The sequence below is a fragment of the Marmota marmota genome, unplaced genomic scaffold (genome assembly GCF_001458135.2).
Source record: "Marmota marmota marmota unplaced genomic scaffold, marMar, whole genome shotgun sequence".
Classification (NCBI taxonomy): Eukaryota; Metazoa; Chordata; class Mammalia; order Rodentia; family Sciuridae; genus Marmota; species Marmota marmota.
The window spans coordinates 42,575,791-42,590,318 of NW_025999842.1; the positions used below are offsets into that span (position 1 = coordinate 42,575,791).

The 14,528-nt window shown below is 35.4% G+C and overlaps 1 protein-coding gene across 1 annotated transcript in view; it reads left to right on the forward strand.

The window, feature by feature from the left end:
- The window catches only part of Rnf217 (ring finger protein 217), a gene marked incomplete at its 5' end in the record, with an annotated part of 119,696 nt that overhangs the window by 98,676 nt on the left and 6,492 nt on the right, over positions 1-14,528 (forward strand). Inside the window, one exon of the mRNA XM_015497606.2 lies at positions 11,264-11,465. Coding sequence (XP_015353092.1) covers positions 11,264-11,465 — 202 coding nt within the window. The remainder of the gene's footprint in view (positions 1-11,263; positions 11,466-14,528) is intronic.

Here is a 14,528-nt window from a genome sequence, read left to right on the forward strand (position 1 = left end):
GGTGAACATATACAAACATTTCTGGAAGTTACCTATTTATAAAACATTTTATGAAAATTTTATGCTACTGTATTAAGATCAACTGTGGTTAGCATTTTATTTGAATGTCATTGCCTTCTAATACAGAATTTTGTTCAGTTATGAAACACCATTTGTTATCTTACAAATAATTTTTATAATATTCTTACTCTACAGAAAACCTGTGCTAATACTGAGTTTCTTTTTTACTTAGTTATCAACAAAACTAAATCTAGTTTATAAAATTTAATGTTTAAAATAAATTTAAAGAAAGTAAGGAAATTAAATTTTGTTGAAAATATGAAATATGTTCATTTTCATGCAAAAAATTCATTTTGAGACTATTTGATGAGATACTAAAATCTGAGTTATATGCACACCTAAAAATAACAGTAATATACAAGATAAAACAAATAAATACCATGTACGCAGCTTCACTCACACTTAAACTTTAGCTCTCAATTATTATTAAAGTTATTATTTGTTAGTAATTTTTTTTTTGTACTGGACAGTGAATCCAGGGGCACTTAACCACTGAGCCATATCCCCATCCCTTTTAATATTTTAAAATTTAAGACAGGGTCTTACCAAGTTGCTTTGGGTCTTAATAAGTTGCTGAGGCTGGCTTTAAACTTGCAATCCTCCTGCCTCAGCCTCTCAAGCCACTGGAAATTTGGACATATGCCACCATGCCTGGTTGAATTTTTTTTAATTGTGGAGAATTCAATAATTTTTTTAAATCATGGTAAAAATCATGTTATATAACTTATGCTTACTATTTTCAAATGCAAATATGGTTTTTAAAAATTTGTATTTCATTTGAAAATTTTAAAAAATTCCTCAACTAAAGTTCACAGTCATTACAATTGTCTTTTTTAAAAAATTATGTTTTGGGTCCTGGAGATTTAACCCAAAGGCACTTTACCACTGAGATACATCTCCATTCCTTTTTATTTTAAGATAGGATCTTACCAAACTGCTGAGGCTTGCCTCCAACTAGCTATTGTCCTGCCTTAGCCCCCTGGGTCACTAGGATTATAGGTGTGTGTGTACCACCTGGCCCAGCCATTGTAGTTCTTTAAATAATAGAGTAATCTACCACTGACTAAACTAAAGGAAAGCAACAAAACAAATATTTCATTGTTTCCTTTCCATAAATGGCTGCCACACATAGTTTTATTGTCCACCATACTTTTTAAGAGAAACTTTTAAATGAATATTTATTATTAAATATGTCTCAGGTAGTAGCATATACCCTTTGGATGTTTCTAAAGGCCTAATAGTATTGCCCAATATGATACCTATCATGAAAAATAAAAGCAGTTATGAAACCTTCACGAATGTGTGTAAGGAATCTCTAAGAATAGTTAATAAGGGCTGGGGCTGTAGCTCAGTAGAAGAGTACTTGCCTAGCACGTGTGAGGGCACTGGGTTCCATCCTCAGAACCACATAAAAATAAACAAAATAAAGGCATTTTGTCCATACATAACTACAAAAGGAATAATTTAAAAAAAAAAAAGAATGGTTAATAAGCCATCCATCTGACTCAAAAGGTTTACTATTAGCTAATTAGTATTGGTTATTCTCCAGTTAGCCAGATTTTGGCATCTAGCACTACTGTGTTTTTCCATAATGAAGTTCAAATTGTTAAAACACCATTTTTCCAAAGGCCAGACTTCTGAAACCTCAGTATATATTTGTAACACATGAACTTTTAATATGCAGGTAAAAAATTCAGGCCCTTTTACCTGATTATGTGAGGCAAGCAAGAGTGTAAAGCAAGCAGGAAGTTACAGTCAAGAAACATTAAATATACAAAGGAAGCATTATACAAAGCAAGAATTATCGCTTCAAAAATATTTCTGAAGCAAATATCTCAATATGTTAACATAATTAAATATGGGTGGTGAGTCCCTATGTAGCTGTTACATTGTTATCTATAGTTTTTTTTAAATGTTTGAAACAGTTCAATATTAAAAATAAAATCTAATCAGGAAACAGGAGGTCCATAACATCACAGCTTTTCCAGAACTGTGGAGCTTACAGAAAAACAACTCTTTCGAGATACACACACACACACACACACACACATTTTTTTTTCCATTCTTCCTTGGGTAAAGTTTAAGTGTTGCTTGGAATACTGAACTTACTAAACCAAGGTTAGGGTTAATGTTTCTCAGAACAGTTTGGTTTTTTATTGATTTGGGAAATTAAAAGGGAATTCATCAAATTCTCTTCTCTAAATTATCTTTTTTCTTAATTTCAGATTAAATAAATATTTATTTAAACATTTATGTAATGTGTTAGAAATGTAGTCACAATTGACTAGATTACCTGGAGTTGACCACCTTGATTTTCCTCTTATAAATAATTTCACCTCTCTATGTAAAACATTTAACAAGACATTGAGTAGAGATCATCAATTAAGAAATTATGCCTTTTTGGCTGGGGACAGTGTACTGGGAATTGAGGGGAGCATTACCATGGAGCCACATCCCTAGCCTTTTTAATTTTCTTATTTTGACACTGGGTCTCACTAAGTTGCTTAGGGCCTTACTAAATTGCTAAGGCTGGCTCTGAGCTCATGACCCTCCTGCCGTAGCTTCCTGTGTTGCTGGGATTATAGGTGTGTGCCACCACACCTTGCTAGGAAATTATACATTTTCTTAGGTTAGTATACAAGTAATGTGATTTATGAATTAATGAGCAATTAAGTTATTTATTTTATTCCAGGATCAACATGTTTCTGATTTCTAGGTGACAAGATAATCACTTTTCTGTTATTCAAAGAACATCCATGAGTGGGTTTAGCTTAGTGGTAGAGGGCTTACCTAGCATATGGGAGGTCCTGGGTTCAAGTGTCAGAACCATTAAAAAAAGAAAGAAATGCCAAAATACTATTAGGAGTTGCCGAATTCTGATAAGCCATATTTATTCCGTGTTTACAAAATGCCCTTGTCCAGTGATCTTTTTTTGTGGTATTAGCACAGTAATAATAATAACACTGTCTAATACCTACTGACATTTACTGTATATCTGTCTCTATTACAGTTATTATAATTATATTTTCCTCATCAGATCCTCAGGTGTGATAGTAAGATGCTAATTCCAGTATGCTATCGAGATCTTAATCATTACTTGTCTTTTGATAAAACTTTGAGATGTTACACAGTAAAAATAACATGACAGCCTCAATACTGTGTATAGTAGTCTAATTTAATTCTCAAAAGAAAGTTGTAAGGATGAAGTATTTACCACCATTCTAAGACGTAGAGCCAGTTTCAGGTCGATTGAGTAACAACCAAAAGGAGGACTAAGGAAAATAAACTATGCTAATTCACAATTTATTGTGAATTTGCAATTAAGGGAAATTACTTATAGTGATATTTCTCTTTAGATATTTTATCCTCTTAAGTCCTATAATAGGATGCTTTGGGCAAGAATACATTGATTGAGAGGAAATGATTAATTTTCTTCTGTTCACATAAGATTAATACAAAAGCTATGTCTTTGGTCAATTATATCTGAGCCATAGCTATGTAGCTTGTGGTTACTGGGGAAAAGGTTGGCATATCTATGTTTGCTCTTATAGGTATCCTACAGTTCTTCAGTACTTTATTTACTACTGCAAAAGTGCTGGGACTGAGGGGAGCTTCCAGATAGTGCCACTCAGGAAATAAAATAGCTTCCACTGGATCACTGATTTACCATTTTTAATTTTTCATATTGCATGAAATATCTTAGTTTTGGAGCAGTGGTTATTACTGCTGTTTTCCCGGTGTGCCAAAGGATGAACTGTAGACATAAGAATAGCCTGATTGTTTGACAGCAAATACTTCTTGGACTTAGATTGTGTTACCTCTAATGCCCTATTTTTAATGCCAAAAAAATTAGTGCTTATTTACTGTCCCAAGATTTAAATATATAATGTGACCACCTGTTACATTTCCTTAAAAAGTCTGAAAATTTTCCTAGTTTGAATATAATTTAGAAATAATTAAAAATATTATAATATATATCATTGTGTAAATACTTAGGTAACATAACATTAAAACAAATAATGATGCAATCAGATTTATACATACCCATGCATTTAAGAAATCTTAAAGTGACATTCAAATTCTATCATACCTGTCCTTTGGATTTAACATTTTAACATAAAGACAAAATGAACATTTATGTACATATATATGCATATTTATATATATTTCTATTTATATGTGTATGTAGTTGAAGTACTGGAACTGTGTTTTGGGCTGATATATAAAATGGAGTTATGTTCTAAATGAAATCAATCTTTCCTCATTATATACAGTCATAGCGTGACAAAAAACTTAATTGTATTTGAAAACTATATAAACATCCTTTTTTGTTTATATGCAAAATAGAGTTAGGTTTCTAAGTTCAGATATTTTTCAACAGATTTTCACCAACACAAACGTCTAATGCATTTAAAAATTTTACAGAAGGAGTCTGATTCTTTACTGTGCAGGAGATCCCAAGCATTGCAGGACATCCATAATGCCAACATTAGCCACCTGTGTGAGTTAATTATCCCCTGACTAAAAAGAAAAAGAAAAATCTGAAACATCTCCAGGGAGTTGAGTGCCCTGTTGAGTCTGTTATAGTTGATGAGGGCTTCTGAGAAGGATGAAGTCCAGTGAACCATGTCCACAGGGGAACATCTGAGTCAAAAGCTACTTACTCATTTTCCCCTTGGAGTCTGATGGGGCTATTTTTTTTGCTAGAGGATCTTAAGCTCTCTTAGATAATGCATTCATTTCATTTCAAGTTTTAAGAGTTGCTGTCTCTGTCTGTAGAGCAACTTCAACTGAGAATTCAAAAGAGGGGCGCAGGGGTGATTCAGTGGTATAGCACATGTTTTGCATGTGCAAGGCCCTAGGTTCTAGCACCAAAAAACAAACACCAATAAAAAAAAGGAATTCAAAACAATACAAATTTTGCTGGTGGCAGCAGTTGGCATATCGTAAAGTTTTAGGTAACTGTGGGAAAAGGTGTATATCCAAATACCTATGCGGCATCTTCACTGGGCTCTAATAGACTTCTCAAATGCAATAATAATCTTCTCCCCCAAATAGTTCTTCCCATAACTCCCCCTCTCACTAAATAACCATTTAATCTTCCAGCTGCTTGAGCCAAGAACTTTGTGTCATCCCAACTCTCTTTTATAACTCACTTCTAGTCAATCGATTATCTGATTGAAATTTATTCAGAATTTGAACTCATACCAGGACTCCATCATCAGTAGTCTGGTGCAAGACATCATCTTTCCCTTTCCAGGATTCTTATAATAGACTCCTAACTGGTTTCTCCCTCTTTTCAGTGTTTTTAACCCAGCACCCAAAATGAGGCTGTTTCACGTGAGACAGTTCACATCACCCCTCTGATCCCTCTGATTCAAACTTTGTGGTTCTCATCTTAAACAACGCAAATGCTAGTCCTATGACAACCATGTGACAGTTCACAGCCTGGATATGCTTCCACCCCATTACTCCTCTAGCTGCATGGACATGCTTCCACCCCATTACTCCTCTAGCTTCATTCTCTCTGACACAGCCACGATGCCCTCCATGCATGCTTCAAAACATCTCAGGGTCTCTGCACTTGTTCTTCCCTCTGTCTAGACGTTCTTTCCCCCAGATATCTACATGGCTAGTTGTTCACTTCACTGTCTTGGAGTAATATTCAGCTTCCCAATAAGGCCATATAATTTCAAACCTCCTCCCCTTCTTCAGTAGATAATATGGAGCCAAAATAAAGCACATGCCATATTACTTATCTGTAGCACTCTATTTCTTATTGTTCTTTAAGGTAATGGATGTATTTTCAGCCATGAGAGTAAGAATTTTTTTTAATTAATTTTGTTCTCTTGAGAGATACTAGAGATACTTCTAGTGTTTATAGCATTTGTTGGGCACTCTGTAGCACTAAATAGATAATTATTGAATAAATGAATTTCATTTTTCATTCTTCCTCATATGGACCTCGAATATGGATCCTTTATATGCTTTGTAAGATGTGTTCCTTTTTCTCATGGACTCACAGAAGGGAGAGATTGCTGTTAGATTGACAAAAGATTAAACACTATTGTACTTCAGTAGGGCTTTGCATAGAGTAAGGATGATGACTTTGATTTTTGCCTATTTGGCCTGGGAATGCCTACAAAGTATATAGATGTGTGTGACTAGCACACAGTTGCTGTTTTGAGTCTGAAGCTTAGGAGCTAGGTCTACAGTGGAGATAAAGAAAAGAGATCCTGCGGAGGGGAGTCAAAGCCAGGTGAATGTGGAAGCAATCACCCAAGGAGCTTGTGCAATGTGATGGGTGTGGATGGGAATAAGGGATAGGTGAAGGGCTAACAACCTGGAGGAGATCAGAAGAGAACCTGGAAAAACAATGTCACTAAAACACAAGTCCATCAGAGGTCTGGAAAGGGTGATGATTGACTGATTAAATAATACTGGAAGCTGCAGTACAATAAAAATTACAAGTGTGTTCATTGAATTTGGGAGTTGGGAGATCCTAGATAATGCTTATTTATTTTTTTAATAAGTAGTAATTGAGAATATGCTGTGTATTGGGACCAATGCAAGGCCCTTTATTAAGGAGTGAAAAAGATATGCATGATCTGGGCCCTTGTAGATTTTCTTCCACCCATTGATTAAGTGGAATCTCTATGAAAATAAAGAACTATATTCCACTTTTATTTTTTAGATTCTATATGATCATTTTATTAAACTAAATGTAAACAACTTGAGGGAGACTGGTACTATTTTATATATGTTCATATATGTAATGGTTAATCTCTTATTACTGGTTTTTGGTCTGCGGGATGAAGAATATCATAGGCACAAAAATAAACAGTTGTGTCTTTTTGTGTCTACTACAATGTGAACTTAATACCAGACTCTTACTGAAGAAATGTCTGGCATATTCTGAACATTTCATCTCATGACGTTAAGTGTACAGAGGTATCAGCAACATTTTGGTCATAAGTATTCAGTTCTTTAAGTAGCCATCCTTATCCTGATGGAGTGAAGAAAATGTGTGTATAATAACAAATCAAGTAGCATTTGGGATGGCTGGGGGTGCAACTCAGTGGCAGGGTACTTGCCTGATATGAGCAAGGCCCTGGTTTCAATGCCCAGTAGCGCGCACACACACATACACATAACATCCATGGCTTTTGAATACTCAGTTTAAGCTAATGAATTAGAAATACCTAGTCTATTTCCATCTTTTAAGTAAAAACAGAATTTTGATGCTGAATTGTAGTCACTTGGGTAATTAGTTTATTTTTTAGTGAGCTAAGCTGATGAATGTTTTGAAACTACAGCAAAAAAAAAAAATAAAGTCAGCTTCATTGGGGAAAAAAATGAACCATATGTGAATATAATTTTAATCTATTTTAAAGCTTTATGTTTCAAAAACAAAGATGGCATTGTCACAAGCATGCCACTCAAAGATATACCCAAGGAACACAATTAGCATGTGAAATTTATTTCCCACTAAGTGTCAGAAGTTCAAAATTGCAATTTGCTTAACAAATGTAAAAAGTTGTGTTTTCTGTTGTATGCTAACTGATGTCGTATCTGTTCATTTCTCTATTGATATCAAATAATAAAATATTTATATATAATCAAGATATATTCAATCCACAATAGTACTAAAGAAAGCACTGTGTACTTCAGAGTTGGTAAATCATGATACCATTTTCCACAATTAAATCCCTGCCTTTATGTGTGTAAAATATTCAAATTAACCTATAGAACCATGTATTCCTACAGTGTACAAAATTACTGAACATCCTTATTAGATCTTACTTTTTCAATTCCTGTGTGTAGGACCAATAATATTTTAGTTTCATGCTATGTTCAGAATATTATAATATAATAACAATATTAGTACTAAGGAAAAACCTTAAAAGAGAGAATAGAAATAGCAGTTTGGGTATTTAAATGGAATAATAAATAGGCCACATAAAGATTTTAGAACTCAGTGAAGCAATATTATAAACCGATATAAAATGACAGAACTGCATGTAAAATTTTGAGGCATATATACTATCAGTGACAAGTTTAACTTATAAGAACAAGTTTCCCATCAGAAAAAGTTTTGATGCCATTTTGAAGGAAGAGTGTGGATCCAGAGAGCAGCAAAAACAAGCAGAAGATCTTAGAAAAGCAGACGTATTTGTCTCATAACCTCTACTGTGAAGATTACACTGTTGATTAGCAAAGAATATTTTGACCCTCTGGTTTTACCTTTAACTTCACAATAAAAGGTTGCTTAGCATAAGAAATTTTAAATTTTTCTCCACTCACTAGGATTGTTATTTCAGCAAATCACTTTTCTGAGTTCCCTTTAAGAATAAGAATGTCCATCTCATGGTGCAGTTTAAAGAGCTAATCTTTGTATGTAGGATGCTTGGCACAAAATAAACTCTAAACAGATATCAGTCCTCTTCCCTTTATAGGCTCCATACAACACTGCTGTCTGATGAGGAAATCTTTAAGTTGTATCATTTCCATTTTAAGATCAAATGCAAAATATAATCAAAAAGTTGAGTGTAAGATGTTTGGGGTGCACAGCAATTATCTTCAGATGTGTTTCTTAGTGCTAGGATGGTTTAAAGAATCATGAAAGGTTGAAGCGTCCAGAAGAACTTTGGCCTAGGTTATACCTTCATGCCATCTACTGTGCTGAATTGATATGGACACACATTCACTAATAAACAGGCACAACTAGGAAAGTGCTATTTTATTAGGAAGCTAAAAAGCTTGAGCTCTGGAGACCCTTACCTACACGGCCCCCATTTTTGGCCTCGTATCTAAGAGGGTCCCTGAAATTAAATAACCTCAGGCCCCATAAAACCTGTATTCACTACAGCTGCACTGTCATATAAAATTAAAAAAAAAATCAGTATGACTATAAAGGAATAGGGTGGCCAATAGCAAGAAATGTAGTTTTTGTATTTGTTGCCAAAATAATAATTTGTTTGTAATCCTTGAGTGCAAATGTTCATTTACCCTTGACCACAAACACCTTGCCTATCTGCAGGTACTCTAGTGCAGTGTCAGTCCAAGAAAGGGAGAGAGACCACCTGGCAAGGAAGAGGTCTCTAGTTATATTACCCAATTATTTGATTCCTTACATGTTTAGGTAGATAAAGCAGAAAGGGTAGATGAGAACCCTTTATACTGATCTGACTTGTGTGTGCCAAACAATGGGTTCATGAGAGGAATATCACTAAAACTGAGACTCAGGGGAAGTAAGTAAGTGACTTCATTTTAAGTAGCTAGATGAGCTAGTACTGACCCACAGGCCACCGGAAGTCAAATCCCAGGTTCTTTCCGCCTTCCTGTGGGGCTGAGACTTACCTGCCCAGAGTCACTGGAGAGAGCGGGCAGTTAACCTACAATTCACAAAACAATTCTGGATACCTGAGGTCCTGCTGGCCACTCGGCAGACTTTTCTTTTGTGGTTCATTCATTTATCCATGTGTCCAGTGCTTGCCTGTAATAGGCTGCCCTCTACTTACTTATTCTTCAGAATTGTCAGATTCACCTAGAAACTCATTGGTAGGTAGATTAGGATATGATAGATAAAATTTTGATATCCATTATTATTTTAGTCTCATGAGTCCTTTTAAAATTCCTTTAAATTGCAGTTTAATCACAAAACAAATGCAGCATGTGATTGCAGATAACAACTTCCAAAATTTTTATGCTCACACCTATAAAATAAGTTTTGTTTCGAAATGAGCAGTCATTTTCATATCTCAGCTTTTTCTTTTCAGAGATCTCTTTTACCTGGATGATTTTATCCCGTCTCTATCATCACTGACCAGCTTTTTAAAAATGTGATTCTAACCCCATTTCTGCTAGTTCAGAGAACTGCAGTGTGCACTAGGGGAAGGAGAGCATAATTTCAGATGAAATGTGTGTGTCATGTTGTAGATTGGGATTGAAGCTTTACTGACAGGAGCCAGATAACTCCTGGAGGTTTTGACTCTGGTATGAAGGGTGAAGTTCCCAATTGCATTAAAACATTCACTGACAAACAAATCCCAAAACAACATCATGGATAGAAGCTGACAGTAGTAAAAATGGTAATGGGAACAATTGCAATGAAATTTCTAAGCAAATGACTTTTGTGTGTGGTATATTTCATTTTATATAATGGAATGAGAACCCAGTGCCACCACTGCAAATATATATTAATGAGTGAAGATGGCCCTTGAATGTAGTAAGTGCCTACTCTATGGTGAAATTGTATTTTTAGGTGATCCCATTTTATTCACGAGAGTTAGGCAGTAAACGAAATTATGTGTCTTTTGATGAAATAATATTGTTGTATATTTAGAGTTTCTTTCATGATGTTTCTCCTAACAGGGAAAGTGGGTAACATTTGAATAAAAGATGGCTCCAGGATCCATGGATACAGGATCCACGAGGACTCAGAGTCCAGTTATACCTAAAAAAAGCAATATCTTGATTATAACATAATCTTAAGTACTGAGGAGTGCTTAAGACAGTGACTACACATTGAGTATATGGACTGTCCTAAAATAATGTCCTTGTTACATTATGGGTGAAGCTGTGGCTACACATAGCTTGACTGCAACAGTAGGAGAAGGTTTGAATTGCACAGAAGGCATTTTACTGTCCTATGAACAACATATTTACAAATAATATTAGATAGTGAAAGGGTATTGCATATACATGTGTATTTGCTATAATTTCTTTGAGCAAAGAGAAATTTCTGCTCCTTGATATTTATTCACAGAAATTTTTACATAATCGTTTATTTTAAGGAAAACTCTCCTGTCTTATTCCCTCTGAGTCACCTTATTCTTGCTGGTCATAGCATAAAATAAAAGATAAAAAATACTTTCACAGCATTTTAAATTTTTTCTTGTCCCCTGAGTTAGATGTGTGCCTGGAAAGACAAATGAATCTTCTATGGGCAGTGTTTGTTTATATGTTGATCAAAATACGGCAACAACTTGAGTACCTGAAAAATTATTGAGGTTTCCATATACAAAAGTATTTAGTAACAAATTAATCTTGCAGAGTGTTATTATAATTAAATTGGATGCCTAAGGGATGCCATGTGACACTTCCACTTTGGTAAAAGCTGTGTTCCAATAAAAATTGCCAGATTTTACTTTTTAAAAACTTTGAAAATCTTTTCTTCTCTTTGCCTCTTTCTCCAATACAGATCCACATCCAGAGAACTGAAGGATGTGACCACATGACCTGTTCACAGTGTAACACTAATTTTTGTTATCGATGTGGGGAGAGATACCGCCAGCTCCGGTTTTTTGGAGACCACACATCAAACCTCAGTATATTTGGATGCAAATATCGCTACCTCCCAGAGAGACCTCATTTAAGGAGATTAGTGAGAGGGTCAGTCTGTGGTGAGTATCTGACAAGCTTATGGGAATCTTCCCTCAGAATGAAGCTGTAGAACTTGGAATATCCATGATAATTCTGAGCACTTGCTGTGTGTGCCAGGTATTCTAGCTAGGGTTTTACCTCAAAGCAAGAGGAGAATATTCTCTCTCCTTTTGTGAACAAAACTGAAAACGACTTGGTGCAGTGGCACGTACCTATAGTTCCAGCTACTCAGGAGGCTGAGGCATAAGGATCTTTTGAGCCCAGGAATTGGAGGCCTTTCTGGGCAACCTAGCAAGATCTTGTCACAAAACAAAACCCCCCAAATTGAAAACTTTAATTTTTTAACAGGACATTAGTTATTTGAGTAAGCAGATTTTATTTGAAAAACAAATCATTGATAACATGGATGAAAACTGAAGTGATTAGCCTTTTAAATTTCTGAAGCCCTAGTGTAAGCCACTTGATCAGAGGGACAATATCTACACACATCCTCTGTTCATTGATGAAGTACTGCAGTACAGTACGGCATGGAACATGGTCTAGCAGGATGGAAAGAAGCACATGTTTCACAGCCCTGTAATGGAGTTCCATTATGTCTTCATAATCGATGCCATTGTATATGTTTTCCTATCATACTCCTAATTAAGAGCCAGCAGTTAATGGAATGAGTTTCAGAAGTCCTCATTATATATAGACCCAAGTTTAATTACGCAAGCATAAGTGCTCTTGTAGACTGACTTTCTACCCCTTCTTCCTCAGTAACACACAGCCTCACACATGACTTCTACACACCCACACCCATAAGCTGATATCTGCCTGTAACCAAACCCCCCTGGCCTAATGCCACCACCTTCATTCCTGTGACCTAATATGTTGTCTTCCCTTAGCTCCCTGCACCTCTATAATGTATCCACTGTGAGATTTCTTCCTCTCTTTTCACAGTGTTGTGCTACATTATTTCTGGCAGTCTTGTTGTGTGCATAAGATACTTTTCAACATCTTCCACACTTACCCTTTTCTATCTAGTTTGGCTTAGTGATTTCATGAAAATCTCTCTGTAACTATTCTTAGCCACTACACTGGTGTGTGACCGCCCTTTCCTTTTTTGGAATCATGATGGCTGACTAGAACAAAGCTGGTACTAATGACAGATTTCTGTTGGGAAAAAGAACATACACCTTAAATGCACTTTAACATGGAAACGTCTAAAATCTTACATGATTGAAATATGCTAAATTTTAATTAAACATAATTTTACAGAGCCAACAGCATCCAGTAATCAAGATTAGTTTTAGTAATTTTCAGCAATTTTTTGTTTATTTATTTTCTTGATTGGTATATCAGCTATATTTGCTGGTTAGTCATATAGCCTTTAGAGATAGATAAGGAAGCTCCCCTATTTATAATGAATACTATGAGAAAAATAATTGCAAATAAAGTATTGAGCAGTATCCTATTTGTAAGTCTATAGAAACAGACAGCAGTCCCAAATACAAAACCTTTATATTTTCAGCCTGGTTAGTCTTTTTTTATCCTATTTCAGTGCCATTTAGATTTTATTGTTGTAAGATGTTTCCTTCCATTCTTTATTTTAAATATCTTTGGTTTGGCCAGTCATTTTTTTTTCTTTCCTTTTTCTTTTTCTCTTTAGACATTCTTAATGAAGGAAGTTATTTCGTGTTCTATCTTTCCAGCAGTTCTCAGGATATATCTCTTTGGGCCTTCTTGATATTTGCCTGGACACCCCGAGAATCTTCTCTGGTCAAAAATTGGGTTGAGTTATCTTATAGCTTGTGAAATGGACAGTGAGCAGAGAATACCATAGACATTGTCAGCAAGACAATATTTTCTCTGTACCTTTTCTGTTTTCTTATTTAATTTTTTTTTTTTTTTTGGTCAGATTTCAGTAAATGGTTTTCTGTTAGGTCTTCTTCTTGTGTGTGTGCACATGTGTGCTCACATGCATGTGTGTACATGCAGCCAAGTCAAGATACACCTGACAAAATAGGGAGCAGCTGGCTTAAGATCAGCTTTCCCTCCAACATGTATTCTCCCACCCCAGCACAATAACCTCAACTGCTATTGACTTTAACTCTCATGGAGGAGTCCTCACCTCTCTCCATGAAAATAGGAAAAGGAATTACCTTGTGACTCAAAATCACTGACTCCCTGCCATACAAGAGAGATGATGAATTATAGGTCAACCCTTCCAGACACTCTTCTTGTGTAATGTTACACAGCTTGGCCCCTCAGCCTTGGATACAGCCTCCACATGTCCTTGGTCAGAGGCCGAGGAAGGACATGCATTCCTCCCACATCTGAGGAATGAGAAATATGGTGTTCATTGCACGTTACCATTTGCCCAGATAGAAACCAAAGGTTCTACTCACAAGAAAGGGGATGATGAGCAGCCTCCAATGCATGGTAGGGCATAGGCAGATAATTCAGGTACTAGAAATGAAAGTGCTTAAGGAAACATCTTAAATCCTTGTAATATTTCATACCAAAAATTTAAAGGTTTTAAGTAAATCATATAATTTTTAAAAATCAGTGTTTAAAGTGATTTCTAGGTGACAGTTTATATGAACAAAAGCAATGGGCCCCCCTTCAAAAATAAATACCCAAGTTTTTAAAAAAAGACAACAGAGTGTTGAACCAGAATTAAAGAAATATGAATAGACAAAAAAATGTTCAAAAATATTCAGTATATCCAGGAGCAGTGGTGCATGCCTATAATCCCAGTGATTTGGGAGGCTAAGACAAGGATCACAAGTTTGAGGCCAGCCTCAGCAACTTAGTGAGGCCATAAACAACTTAGTGAGACCGTCTCTTAAAATAAAAAATAAAAAAAGCTAGGTATGTAGCTCAGTGATAAAATATCCCTGGAGTCAATCCACAGTACGAAAAAGAAGAAGAAGGAGAAGGAGGAGGAGGAGAAGGAGGAGGAGAAGAGAAGGAGAAGGAGGGGGAGGGGGAGGGGAAGGGGAAAGGAAGGAAATTTTCAGTGTTATTGGTAGAAAAATATAAATTAAAATAAAATGAGATATTTGGGACTCTTGATTATCCAATACTTTGTAAAATTA